The 15,387-nt window shown below is 34.5% G+C and overlaps 1 protein-coding gene across 1 annotated transcript in view; it reads left to right on the forward strand.

Annotated features, from left to right (window-relative positions):
* The window catches only part of LOC114334912 (cilia- and flagella- associated protein 210-like), a 65,900-nt gene extending 51,668 nt beyond the window's left edge, over positions 1 to 14,232 (forward strand). Inside the window, exons 8-9 of the mRNA XM_028285049.2 lie at positions 8,622 to 8,786; positions 14,031 to 14,232. Coding sequence (XP_028140850.1) covers positions 8,622 to 8,786; positions 14,031 to 14,186 — 321 coding nt within the window. The 3' untranslated portion in view covers positions 14,187 to 14,232. The remainder of the gene's footprint in view (positions 1 to 8,621; positions 8,787 to 14,030) is intronic.
* Positions 14,233 to 15,387: the final 1,155 nt, after the last annotated feature.

Here is a 15,387-nt window from a genome sequence, read left to right on the forward strand (position 1 = left end):
CTACGATAAGATGTCAACCCGGTTCAACCGCTCGGAGGTTTAAATCCTCTTAGTGATTTTTTTCTTTAAATTTCTTTTTATTTTTTTTATATTTTTTTGTATTTTTTTTATTAGATTATTTTAGATAGTAGATTTTTTTGATTTAATCATTTTTTTAAACAGACACAATTTTCCCATTCCCACAAGCAAAAATATTCAGCTACTACCTTGTCATATTTTGACGTTTATTTGTATCAGTCCCACGGTTTGTCAGTCCAAACGAAAAAAGAAGCTAACGTCTAAAGGTGGGAAAATATTGTAAGTGGTAATATTTTATAGGTTTATACCGATGATTCCCCACCTCTACTAGTTTCATCTCTTTTTATTTTACAACGCATTACGTTGTCCATCTTTTGCGTTATTTTGCCGGTTATTAGGGCGCTCATCACTGTATATTTTTTTTCATTGACCCTTAGACCAGCTTTTTTTACCTCTATCTCTTATTTATTGAGTGTAGCTTTCACGTTGATGACTGTGGTCCCACAATGTGTAGCGTTCAACTGGACAAGACAACAACTGGATACTGAAGGAGGCAGAAAAATGAATCGGCCTCACACGTTGGGTGCCAGTTGAAGCGTTTTACCTGTCTGCTCTAATGGGATCAAGGAAAGACTATCTATAGAGATACTGGGGAGTCGAAATGGGGCTAGCAGAAGGAACAGACACGCAAACCTTCATGCGAACGGCAGCTCATTTTTTGTGCGGTGGCAGGTCGTAGATTCGTTGGGAGGGGTAGGAGGGTTTAAAGAAGACTAAACTACATAACCAAATAAGCAAAGGATACTTACACAGACTTGAGGACTTTCCTACTATTTAAACAAATTGGGACGCCGTTTGAAAAATCCTCAAATTCTCATATCGAGTACTTACTGGAAAGCAACTGGGGGACATTCATCGTAGATTCCTCATTGGGGTTATAGTGGGCTACAAATTATCATCATTTGGCTTCTATGCCATTATATTTTCTTCTGTTCTAAAACTTATTCACTTGTATTAGATATCTGTTAATAATTTTCTTAAATAAAGAGGTTACAGAAATAAAGATGTGTACATTTTATAATGTTTATTTAAACCTTAATACCTTTTTATTTTTATTGAGAATAGACACATTCTCAAACCAGAAATGAATAATAATAACAAAATACATGATTTTACAATTTTTAACCTTATTTTTAGCAGTGTACCAAAACAAAAATTTGACATGGCTGTCAAATGTCACTGCCATCTAATATTTACTTTACATAATATATTTTCCATGTTGAAAACAAACATTTTTAATTATGTAAAACCTTTACCAATAATATCCACTTGTGAATTATTTAAAATAAACATTATCATACCTTGTTAAAACAAAAATCCATGTCACAACACTTGGAACTTCAAAATTTTCCATTCAGACGGGGCTGGGAGGGGAAGATATTCAAATCATTACAAAACTGGATAAAATCGATACCAAATAATATCATCTGGGCATTTCTTACTGGAACATGAACAAATCCATATATCATAAAAATAGCAACAGCTACATAAAGGACAGGAACCAGGAAACCACGCACTTCTTTTTTATACCACCGGCAAATCTAACTGCATAACAATAGAACTGTTTCACAATAATATATCCATTAAAATGCCGTGAAACTATTGTCATTATATTCGTTGACATTTACTGGGCAAACTGCCAGTCTTTCACTTCTTTTACCATAAAAATAAAACCATTTTGCCGCAAAGTGCGACTTTCTACGAGTCTGTTGGTTGAGTTCTAACAAAAAGATGTTTACTGAAGTGATGTACTTTTAGAACTAACTTTACATCGTCACGTCTCTCTCGCGTCCAAACGATGCATTTCTTCTCGATCTTCGGCCAAAACTATTGACCAATCCTCAACTACAACTCAAGGATCTTTCAAAATGCAGACCAATAATAACATGGGATTTTTAGCGCTCAAAACTTAAAGGAAAAACACTGAACCTTTTAGAGGATTCATTCTCGAATAATGGATGTTTTCAATAACAATCTACGTAGTTGGTTATTGCTACACAAATAAATAGGAAATTTCCTAACCTTTACAATGCGAACAGGAGCGGCTTAGGAAATTTTAAAGATATATAAACTCGCAAAATATATTAGAAAAATTAATATTTTTCTTGGGATAGGATTAAAATTAATGGATATTTTTTATAAAATATTGTAGTAGAAATCCATCTGCTACAATAGCCTCCTCGGAAGAGAGGAAACTGGATTACCAATTCAGTTTTCGATAACTACAAAAATCCAACATTGACATCTTGGGTGTGACAGGACAACAATACAAAAATATTTAAATAATGGCTAGTGGGGATTAAACAAAAACAAAACATCATTGTTAGGGAGTGGGCTAGCGTGCCATCAATCGCCAGACTCTTTAAAGTCGAGTAGACTTAAATGTTTAAAGACTCTACTGAGAACTGTAGGTGACAAGAGTTTCTGTGTCTTGGGAAAGAAATAATCTTGTGCCCTGTGTGGACCTCGCTGACATCCACTGCAGTAACACAAGTGACATATATACTATATATACCATATAGCAGGGCAGACACAGCCTCATCACCTCGTTGCCTAACTAGGATTGGTTTCTTTCTTTCAAAAACTAAAAAAATCTTTCTGAGCTCTTGGCTCAGCAGATAGGCATCTGCTTAAACTCTAAACACCTAGCGAGTTTAACGGAATTTTTATCGGCAACGGTTCAGCAAAAAGAGGATTTAGACAATCCAGTCTAAATACCTCGTTGAGATAAAATGTCACAAATAACTTATCTCAACAACTCATTCAAACAAGACCAAACAGGGGGGGGAACGCGTGTGACAACATACAAAAGACCAAACAAACTAGTATACTGGATTCAAACGGGATATCAAACTATTTAATCAAGACCAAAAAAAATGAACGTAACACATGACATAGGAAATACTACATCATTACGTTTTCAATCAACAGTCCTACCTAGGACATAAAAGCCTTTCATGAAAGTTCACAAGACAACTTTCTCATTTTCAAATCACAAACTGGGATATTCTTTATTTTTCAAAACCGGGGATATGATCTTACTTTTCCAAAACATGAGTAGATCCTACTTTTCCAAAACAATGGGTAGACTTTATTTTTCCAAAACATGAGTAGACTTCACTCTTCCAAACTGGGGTTAGACTACTTTTTCAAAACAGGGATGAAAGCAAACACAAGGGAAAGACCTAAGGGACATTGGAAAGAATGACAATTCCGACGAACGACCACTTCCATTTATCCACCGAAAGCAAGCTTCACCTGTACTCAACGCGGCCAGATCCTAAGCTCACCAGCCTTGTCACAGCTTCTGCTCTTGGCCTACTTTCAATGAACAAACACAAGAGAGGTCAACGAACTATTCGCCAAAAAAAATCAAACTCCATCAGGGACACGGGCTAACAGACAACACGGGCTAATAGACAACACGGGCTAATAGACAACACGGGCTAATAGACAACACGGGCTAATAGACAACACGGGACAACAGACAATGGGCTCTAAAACTTCCAGACAAAACAGGGATAGACAAACAAACAGACAACAACATACTTTTTGACTTCTAGATATACTCAGGGGCTTACAAACACAAACAATATTGAAATTTGGTTCCTATATGAGCTCACACGGGATAAGACATTTCTTGCTCCGACTACTAATGAAAGTGTTCACAGATAGCTGAACAACACTTTCTTCATCACGAGTATTACACTTGTGACATGTCAGATACAAAAAGACATACTTCATTCACGGGGGGACTTCAACTACTTCACTGGGGGGGAGACTTCAACTACTACTTCACGGGCTCTTTTTAACTAACCTCTGGCATCCTTTTGACACCTACAAAGATAGATTAGTCAAAAAAAAAAAAAACAAGGGGCAACACAGACAAGGGGGGGGCTTTTTCAGGGGCTAACTTCTACACTTCAAGACAGTTATTCTCAAACAGTGTCGACAGAGAACGCTATCTTCAAATCTAAAAGTGACAGCTTTTCTCCTGGCTGCTTGAAAAAAACACAGAAGTGGGGGGCCTCTCCACGGTTTCCCTCTTCACTTCTTCACGGGGCCACTTCTCAAGGGGATGACTTCTCAATGGGATGACTTCTCCAACTAACCTGTGGCATGACATACACAAATATAGATAGGCTTCGCTGGAAAATCACGGAACTTACTCACACAGACCATACCGAATTAGCTCATACACGGACCATACCAACTATTATCACACATCTACTCAAACGACCAAATCAATAATCACAAAAAACGTTTATTCTGTAAAAAACTGATGATCTACAAGAATACATGCAAAAAAATATAACATATTGTTATACTCTATAAGTGGATTCAATATTCTAAACATTTTAATTGTAACTTTTAGCAAAATTTTAAAAAAAAATTTTTAACGTTACTTTTTTTACCAAAATTTTCTAAAAAAAAATTTTATACTTTATTTTTTACTCATCTGTTTGTCTATGTCTATATAATTCATCAATATTTTCCAAAAAATTTAACCAATGCTTTCATCATGGGTACAATATCAATACAATATAGTAAGTACGCTACTATATTAAACATACTATTCTCTTGTACGATACATACAATACAATACCAGTATACTACGGTTTACATAATATGGGGTTATAAGTTAAATACACTATGATGTATGAAATGGTACATGCCTATACAATCAGCAGCATGACCAAATCAACACCACAACAAAATGTGTACATACTTACACCTCTTTGGAAAAATTATTAACATTCGTTTATAAAAATGGGCTCTTTTGTGGGAACTAAAAGACTGAAACAGTTTCGGGGGCACTAAAAGACTTGAAACAGTTTCTAGGGACAAGACAAGAGGAATCTGGGCTAAACTACTTGGAAAGACTTGGGCGATATTTACTCGGGTCAAACTTCAGGGTGTACGTTACAAATGTAACACTAAGTGGGGGGTGGCTAAAGACATTGGGGACTAGTAGATAGGCTAACTACTAGTTGAACATGTCTACAAGCTAGACTTGTAACAATGGGCATACAAAAAATGACAAGAGTCGAGCTTCCATGTTGTCATAAACACCTGCACCACAAACTGAGATCGGCTGCCCAAGGGGACGGGCATTGCCTAACAGTTGTAGTACAAATGAGACCGAAAGGAGGCTAAAGGGATATGGTAGTGGGCACATGCTAATGGGATCAGGGGGGCTAAAAATGGATCGAGCCCCACGTACAGGGCGCTATTTGTAGCGTTCAACTGGACAAGACAACAACTGGATACTGAAGGAGGCAGAAAAATGAATCGGCCTCACACGTTGGGTGCCAGTTGAAGCGTTTTACCTGTCTGCTCTAATGGGATCAAGGAAAGACTATCTATAGAGATACTGGGGAGTCGAAATGGGGCTAGCAGAAGGAACAGACACGCAAACCTTCATGCGAACGGCAGCTCATTTTTTGTGCGGTGGCAGGTCGTAGATTCGTTGGGAGGGGTAGGAGGGTTTAAAGAAGACTAAACTACATAACCAAATAAGCAAAGGATACTTACACAGACTTGAGGACTTTCCTACTATTTAAACAAATTGGGACGCCGTTTGAAAAATCCTCAAATTCTCATATCGAGTACTTACTGGAAAGCAACTGGGGGACATTCATCGTAGATTCCTCATTGGGGTTATAGTGGGCTACAAATTATCATCATTTGGCTTCTATGCCATTATATTTTCTTCTGTTCTAAAACTTATTCACTTGTATTAGATATCTGTTAATAATTTTCTTAAATAAAGAGGTTACAGAAATAAAGATGTGTACATTTTATAATGTTTATTTAAACCTTAATACCTTTTTATTTTTATTGAGAATAGACACATTCTCAAACCAGAAATGAATAATAATAACAAAATACATGATTTTACAATTTTTAACCTTATTTTTAGCAGTGTACCAAAACAAAAATTTGACATGGCTGTCAAATGTCACTGCCATCTAATATTTACTTTACATAATATATTTTCCATGTTGAAAACAAACATTTTTAATTATGTAAAACCTTTACCAATAATATCCACTTGTGAATTATTTAAAATAAACATTATCATACCTTGTTAAAACAAAAATCCATGTCACAACACTTGGAACTTCAAAATTTTCCATTCAGACGGGGCTGGGAGGGGAAGATATTCAAATCATTACAAAACTGGATAAAATCGATACCAAATAATATCATCTGGGCATTTCTTACTGGAACATGAACAAATCCATATATCATAAAAATAGCAACAGCTACATAAAGGACAGGAACCAGGAAACCACGCACTTCTTTTTTATACCACCGGCAAATCTAACTGCATAACAATAGAACTGTTTCACAATAATATATCCATTAAAATGCCGTGAAACTATTGTCATTATATTCGTTGACATTTACTGGGCAAACTGCCAGTCTTTCACTTCTTTTACCATAAAAATAAAACCATTTTGCCGGCAAAGTGCGACTTTCTACGAGTCTGTTGGTGGAGTTCTAACAAAAAGATGTTTACTGAAGTGATGTACTTTTAGAACTAACTTTACATCGTCACGTCTCTCTCGCGTCCAAACGATGCATTTCTTCTCGATCTTCGGCCAAAACTATTGACCAATCCTCAACTACAACTCAAGGATCTTTCAAAATGCAGACCAATAATAACATGGGATTTTTAGCGCTCAAAACTTAAAGGAAAAACACTGAACCTTTTAGAGGATTCATTCTCGAATAATGGATGTTTTCAATAACAATCTACGTAGTTGGTTATTGCTACACAAATAAATAGGAAATTTCCTAACCTTTACAATGCGAACAGGAGCGGCTTAGGAAATTTTAAAGATATATAAACTCGCAAAATATATTAGAAAAATTAATATTTTTCTTGGGATAGGATTAAAATTAATGGATATTTTTTATAAAATATTGTAGTAGAAATCCATCTGCTACAAATGTCAATGTCATGCGCGTATGCTAGTAGTAATTTGGTCCAAATACTGTCGGTAGTTTTGTTACAATTTGTGCTGTTCTTACTACTTTTTTCAGGATTATTAAAAATGAGAACTGACAGCGCATCTCCTTGTTTCAGGCCATTGCTTATTTAGGACGATTCTGAGAGTTTGTCACATATTCGTACCATACATATCTTAACAAGCCGAATAAGTTTTTTTAACTGAAAGTTCTGTCGTTGCATTCCAGATCTGATCTGATTGTCGTTGGCTTAATTGATTCTCGTGAGTCAGATGGAAAAGGGTAGACGTAAAAACTTGTTCAATTTGCGAGCCATTAGTTGAAAGCTTTTTACCCAGTTCAAGGTTGGTCGTGTATTGTGTTTTGAAAAACTTCATTTTAAGGCCAAGAGCTTAGTGTATAATACTTAGTCCTGTACAAGAGCTCTGAAGGTCTTGAAGAAGTTGGCAGGCATGATAAACAATTTTCAATATTGTGAAAAATAAAGCTATTGTACTCTTGAGCGAAATTCATTACCTCGTATACTATTCATAAAATTTGATATCTGGTGATTGAATCTTAGGTTTCAGACCATGCAGAACTTTTTATAAAGAATAACTTTTTTTCGTAAAATTATTAATAAAAAAGTTTTTCATATGGTTCCAACTCACAGGGACATACTGTATGAAGGAATTATATTTCACAAATAAATATTGCTTTTCGCTTAAATTAAATGTTCAGACTACATACTAAGAGACAGGTGGGTGGCAGTTTTAACATTGAATTTAAGCGAAAAACAATGTTTATTTGGCAAATAAACATTTCATTCTGTTTTCTGAGAGCACTCAAATGTATGTTGAAATAAATGAATTACACACATTCTTCTTTTTGTCTCAATTAATTTAATTAAAAAAAAAAATGTTTTGAACACCCTGTATAAATAATTATGTTAACGTTTATATTACTGAATAGAGAATTAAATAACCTTTCAAATGAGCTATCACGTGACCCCTATCCTCATTTTAAAAAATCATCAATTACGTCATCACGCCCAGATGAATGACGTCACTAGTATGATATATATGTCAAAAAATCATAATTTAAAAATAAAAAACAACCTGTCTCACGATTTCTCCCTATATTCGCCCCTTCTCGAGATAATGAATTTATTCCAACTCAAACGTCCTCACTGTATATTTAAACAACCACATTTCGAAAGAGGCTAATTTTTGCATTATGGATACTCTCCTCTCAATTCCAAACCATTAATATCGTATAAAAGTAAAGAAAATAAATAGAGTGTAACGAATCGCCAAGGTGGCCTCAGACTGCTATGCTAGACTTCGGTAGTTAAAAAGTGATTTATGTTTGTCTAGCAAGTTCCTAATTTTTATCCATGCGAAATTCTAAAATTGCAGGCTCTAAAGCTTTGTTTCTTACATTATAGTTTTATCTAGATATTATATTGATGAACTATTTTCATAATCCTGTTTGTTACAGACCATTTGGTATAAATAATTTCAATAATGCTTTTTTACTCAGGCAGAGTCAAAATTGAAGCACAAATAACTCCAAATTTGTTTTAGGCAGAAAATGAAGCAGTGAGAAAGAAAGAAGAGGAAATCGACAAGATTCTTACTCAGGCAATGAGTAAAACTGACGACGATAAATTCTTTGCATATGCAGATGAAATTTTAGCACAAGAAAGAAAAACTGGAAGATCAACATATCCAACTGAGAAAGCTATCATTGTAAGTTGACTGTACACACCAAATAAAATTTGATTGGTTTTTGTACCACATGACCCATTAAGATATTTATTTGGAAAATCATCCTCCTCCTCCTAAGTGACTTTTCTATTGAGGTTGGCGATCAATATGGCAAATTTCTCTCTATTCTGGGCCTGATGAATTAAGTCATGTTCTGTTGTGTGGGTCCAATCTCTGATGTTTCCTAGTCAAGAATTTTTCTTTCTTCCTATACCCCTTCTACCTTCGATCTCGCCTTCCAATATTACCTGGAGGTGCTCAAATTCTCTATAGTGTATTATGCGTCCTAGATATGACGTCTTTCTAATTTTGATAGTATTGACCAGATGAGGACGTGTGTTCATTCTTTTCAGTACTTCTTCATTCGTAGGTCTGCTGGTCCAACTTATTCTTAACATTCCTTTTTAAGGATATGGGAATATCTGATCTAAAGACTTCCCATAGTTTTACGTAAGCTGCTCATGCTAGCGCCATTCTCATGTTTAACTCTGTTGTTTGATTATCCATTCCCAATTTAATCTCGTAGCTTAGATACTAAAGTTATTCAATTTGCGTGGATTTAGTTGAAATCTATTTGGCCAGTGCAAGCTAGGTTGTGTATTGGGTTTTGGAAAAGTTCATTTTAAGGCCAACTTGTGTACAAGAGCTCTGAAGATCTTGAAGAAGATGGCAGGCATGATCTATTCAGTCTGCTTTCCAAGACTGGGAAGATGAAAATATTCTTGGTTGAAAAATATAAAATATCGTACTGGTTTGAATTTACATCCACTCTTTCAATCTACACAAGATAAATATTACTTAGCTGAGATTTTTGCTAAACTTCAATGCATATGATAAGCCTAAGAAGAGAAGAGAACGCTATTATTTTTAACTGTTCACATATTTTGTATTTTATATAGTATTTATTCTAAAATCTCATTTCTTCTTCACATGCCATGCTCAATTATCAAGCGTTGGCTATCAAATTGGCTATGGCAGATGCAGATTATCCATTTTCTTAGGTTTTTAAACCATGACGTTCTTCTTAGATTTCTTAGACGTTCTTCATTGCCTTGTATTATTAAATGGAGTATATTATATCTCTCTGGGAGGCGCTTAACATGGCCACAATATTCAAGTTTGCGATTTTTAACTGTTCTGACGAACTCCGTAACTAAAATCTCACTACATAAATTTTTAATATCGTATTCTCTATTCCAAGTCGTCTTAGGCTTGCGTTAATTTTGTTTGTTCATTAATTATCTGTAGTAGCCCAATAAATGACCGTTTTGGAGTGTAATTTTCAGGGGCAACTCCGAATTGCATGAAAATTTGGATTTAGGTTCTACTTACCCTCCACTTCAAAGATGAATTTGTCACATTGGTTGCTTTTACTTGGGGGGTGACAGTCACCCCTTCTCAGGGGGTGAAAACCCCGTGTTTAAAATAAGCCCGGAAATGGATAAATTGACCGATTATAAGCAACTTTAGTTCTATAAAGTTTTTTAAGTAAGTCAATACTTTTCGCGTTATTCGCAATTGAAAATGTTGATTTTTCGCCAAAAAAAACTACGTTTTCAGACGGTTTTTCGCAAATAAATCAAAAAGTAAATAGTTTATCGAAAAAAATATTCTAAGCAAAAGTGTAGCTTATAAAAAACAAAAAAAATGGTGTATCAGTAAAGTATATAAATTGAGAAAAAGCAAAGTTGTGGCTCATGAAAAATACGTTTTTACTCGTCTAATTCCAAATCGAATAAGTTAACGCAAAATCACCGAAAAATTAAGCACTGTTCGGGACAAGCTTACTAATATTTTTAAAGCAGCTATAAAAAGATTTATATTTGTTTTTTACAAAAGTTTCTAGCACCAAAAATAAACGAGTTACACTGAAAAAAAGTTGGCCTCTTCTTTTGGTAAAAAAAATTGTGAAAACCTCCCTCTATTTAGCACCCTAAATAAAATTAGTCGTTACCGCTTTACCATTTATTTTAACTGTATGTATATTGTTTATATGATCTGTAAGTTTGATTGGCTTGAAGTGCTTATTTCTGAAAAAAATTGGCTTTATAGTAAAACAAAATTTTCTAAAAATTTTTGAAAAATTCCTTTTTTTCAAAATAACTTAAAAAGTATTAGTGATAAGAAAAATCTTAAAGAGTAAAAAAATATAGGTTTTGTTATTATAAATAAGTATGCTAATTTCATTTTGTTTTTCCGCAAGACAAAACTTGGTTAAGATATGGCTCTTCAAAATTTGCATACACTCGTGATTAGTGACCCGTTCAAGCTTTTTAACTATAACCCTTTCAAAAATAAGCACTTTAAATCGGTGAGACTGACAGATCATATAAAAAATAGATAAGTAAGTAAATTGTTTGTAAAGCGGTAGCGATTTATTTTGTTTGAGGAGCTTAACACGGGGAGATTTGCATGATTTTTTTTTACAAAAAAAAAGAGGGCCAACTTTATTTTGAGCGTAACTCGCTTATTTTTAATGCTAGATACTTTTATGAACAATTTTAATAAAGCTTTTTATAAAGACTTTAATAGTATATTACATACCTAGCGGGAAAGTACTTTATTTCAGCCGAGCGGCAAGGTAGTTTACCGAGGTGCGAAGCACCGAGGTAAACTACAGACGCGAGGCTAGAATGAGTTCCCGCGAGGTTTGTATACTATTTTACTCACAATCGGTTAGTAGTTTATGGATTTATAATACTCACAATCTACCAATAATAATTTCGTTTCAAATATCTGTATCCATTTTCATTATGTGATAAGATGAATTATTTTAAGTAACCTGTGAGATCGTTGCTAGGTAACAAAACAACTTTGTTGAATCTGACAAATCTATTTCTGAAACTCATAATTTTGAGCAACACGGTCTTACTTTAACCGTTAATAGTAAACATAATTCCAATGTAACTATTAATATTTATAATTCCAAATAGTTTTCTTTTTGTTATTGTTGTTGTTGTTTCTTAATTAAATGAATGTTGAGTGGATTCTATTCTTTCTAAACCATCTTTTAATCAAAAATGACATTGACATTTGCAAGTAGAAAAGTGACAGATGCTAGCCGGAAAAGTACTTTCCCGGCTAGCTGGGAAAGTAAAGTAAGTAATAAGTCGCTTCCTGATTTTTTCAAAGGTTAGAAATCCATAAATTACTAGTGAAAAGTGCTTAATTTTTCGGTGATTTCACCTCGAAATATTCGATTTGGAATTAGACGCATAAGAACGTATTTTTCATGAGCTACAACTTTGTTTTTACTCGATTGATAGACTTTGCTGATACACATTTTTTTTTCAGTTTTTTATAAGCTACAATTTTGCTAGGGATATTTTTTCGATCAAGTATTTACTGTTTGAGTTATTTGCGAAAAACCGTCCGAAAACTTAGTTATTTTGTCGAAAAATAAACATTTTCAATCGAAAATAACTCGAAAAGTATTGACTTACATAAAAAACTCTATGGAACTAAAGTTGCTTAAAATCAGACAATTTATCCATTTCCGGTCTTATCTTGAATATATGTTTTTTCACCCCCGAGAAGGGGTGACTGTCACCCCCCAAGTAAAAGCAACCAACAACACAATTTCAACTTTGAAGTGGAAGGTAAGTAGAACCTATATCCAAATTTTCATGCAATTCGGAGTTGCCGCTGAAAATTACACGGTATCGCCGTATTTCCCGTTCATTTACTGGGCTGTAGGTAGTTATAACAGGAATATTCTAATGAAATGAAAGAGAATCGTCGTTAGTTGTCTACGTTTATCATCAACTTTAGTCTATATTTTTTATATGCTCCTAAATTGCTCCTTTTAATATGCTCCTGATATCACTATTCGCTCCTTATATTTTCCATAAAATTATAGATGAGATGTTACTTTATCCCTGAATCGATATATTCATATACAATGCTATACAGGGTGTTTCATTAATAATTGTCCATGTAGTAACTGGAGAAACCTTAGCAAAAAATACGAAGACTTAACCTAAAACAACTAAATAAAATGTGGTTCCTTACTGAGTTACAGGGTGTTTGATCTAAAAATTTAAAAACTATTTTTGCTCAGCATTTTAAAACTCTTCGATGTATCCCTTTCATACTTGGCAAAAAGTGCGACTACTAGACACCCTACTAAATTACGATAAACAAACGTTTCTAGCTACTACCAGAGGCGTACGACAGGGGATGGTGAATGGTTGACCCTTCTCAAATTATACGCCACTGGAGGAATTACTATTTTAGTGCCATTTTTAGATTCACCAATACTTTCTACGTAAATAATATAGTATTCATTGGTAACGATAAAGTCATTAGTTTTCGAGATATTTGAAGTTAAATATGAAACGGCACAGTTATTTTGATTAATTTATGATCATTATGATTCATATAATTAAAATTTAAAAATTATTTGTACCCAGTACTTTAAAACTATTTGACGTATCCTTATCATACTTGGTAGAAAATGTAGGTACTGTAAAACCTACTAAATTAAAATAAATAAACTTTTCTAGCTACTACCAGAGGCGTACGACAGGGGATAGTGGCTGGTTGACCCTTCCCAAATTCTACGCCACTGACGAAATTGCTATTTTAGTGTACATTTTTGATTTTGCAATACTTTTTATGTAAATAATATACTCTTCATTCGTAACGATAAAATAATTAGTTTTCGAGATATTTGAAATTAAAAATGAAGCGACACAATACATTAATCAAAATAACCGTGTCGTTTCATTTTTAACTTCAAAGATCTCGAAAACTAATGACTTTATCGTTACGAATGAAGAGCATATTATTTTCATAGAAAGTATTGGAGAATCCAAAAATTGAACAAAAATGGCAATTTCGCCAGTGGCGTAGAATTTGAGAAGGGTCAACCATTCACTTTCCCCCGTCGTACGCCTCTGGTAATAGCCAGAAACGTTTGTTTAACATAATTTAGTAGTGTGTACAGTACCTATACTTCCTGCCAAGTATGAAAAGGATACGTCGAACAGTTTTAAAATCCTGAGCAAAAATAGTTTTTAAATTTTTAGATAAAACACCCTGTAACTCAGTAAGGAACCACATTTTATTTAGATGTTTTAGGTTAAATCTTCGTATTTTGTGCTAAGGTTTCTCCAGTTACTATATGGACAATTATTAATGAAACACCCTGTATACATATTGGAAAATATCTGCAAAGCTCACTGTAACGTCAGCATACTAATAATATTTTTTTTTATTTTTAAGGGTTATAAGAAAAATTTTAATATATTGCCGAGGACAGATATAAAATTTGAAGCATACAAAACCTCTAAAGAAAGAAACGCAGTTGATATTTGTAAGCAGTATGCAAATGAAATGCTACAAAAACGTAAATGTAAATGCCGACAATCAACAAAGTAATCACTTTAAATCACAAAACATTTTATATTAAGAATTTCTTACAAAAATAAATGATTTTAATACAGAGCACCCTTATGTTATTTTTATACCAAGTAATATACCAAGAGGGAGAGAGAAAGAGAGAGAGAGAGAGAGAGAGAGAGAGAGAGAGAGAGAGAGAGAGAGAGAGAGAGAGAGAGAGAGAGAGAGAGAGAAAGTCGAATAGTTCCGAATTGTTACCGAAGTTAAAGAAGACATATATAAAAAAACGCGGAATACAATTAGATTTTAGGAAAGAATTATGACAAATAAATAATAATAGTCTCCCGTTTTATACCGCTGACGCGGCTTTGGTATTATATCAGGGTAGTCTGCTATATATAGGGTACATTGTATGCCACGGTATACAAGGAAGGTAACAGTGCCAGCGCTACGCTTCAACCGCCTATTATTACCCCTGGTTTCACCCAAGGTACTCATTTTGTCCAGGCTGAGTCGACCTGGGGCATATAGGCATTTTAAAAATGTCTAGTTGTTCTTGCCGGCGCTGGGATTTAAACCCCGGCCTACCAGCACGCGAGTCAAGCATACTACCGCCTGAACTACGCCGGCCCGAAGAATTATGACAAATATAATGAAGAAATAGATAGGGAGATACTTTGTTCCCAAAACTATTTATAACAGCATGGAGTACCTATACATTTAAACGATTAGAGTGGGACTCAAAGGGTATTAATATCGATCGAAACAAACTAAATCATCTCCGCTATGCAGAGACATGTAAAAGGATAGACTTGGCTAGGGATATGCTACTCAATGCATCGGGGTGTAACGTCAATATCAAGTACGGTTTGTCTGTTTGTACGGGCTATCTTTGTCTGACGTACTAGTGTGAGCTTATCTACTAAGAGGTGGGAGTAATGGAACGACAGTGACACAGAGGCGGCAGCCATAAAGTTAAGCGCCAGTAGAGAGAGAGAGATAGACCACCGACCCGAACTGCTCCACGTTATGCTATTTTTCGGAGCTGGCCAAATCTATGTGTATAAGATCTTTGCCGCTATGCCGATGACATTGTTCTCATAACAGACTTAGGAGAAGCCAGAGTAATGCTACAAGTACAGTACTTAAGTATATTATAACACAGAGAGTCAGTTTAAAGATAAACCAAGAAAAAACAAAAATGATGACGAATCTCGTCCCCACTAAGCTAATAGCAATC

This window comes from Diabrotica virgifera, chromosome 7, assembly GCF_917563875.1.
Source record: "Diabrotica virgifera virgifera chromosome 7, PGI_DIABVI_V3a".
NCBI classification, from domain to species: Eukaryota; Metazoa; Arthropoda; class Insecta; order Coleoptera; family Chrysomelidae; genus Diabrotica; species Diabrotica virgifera.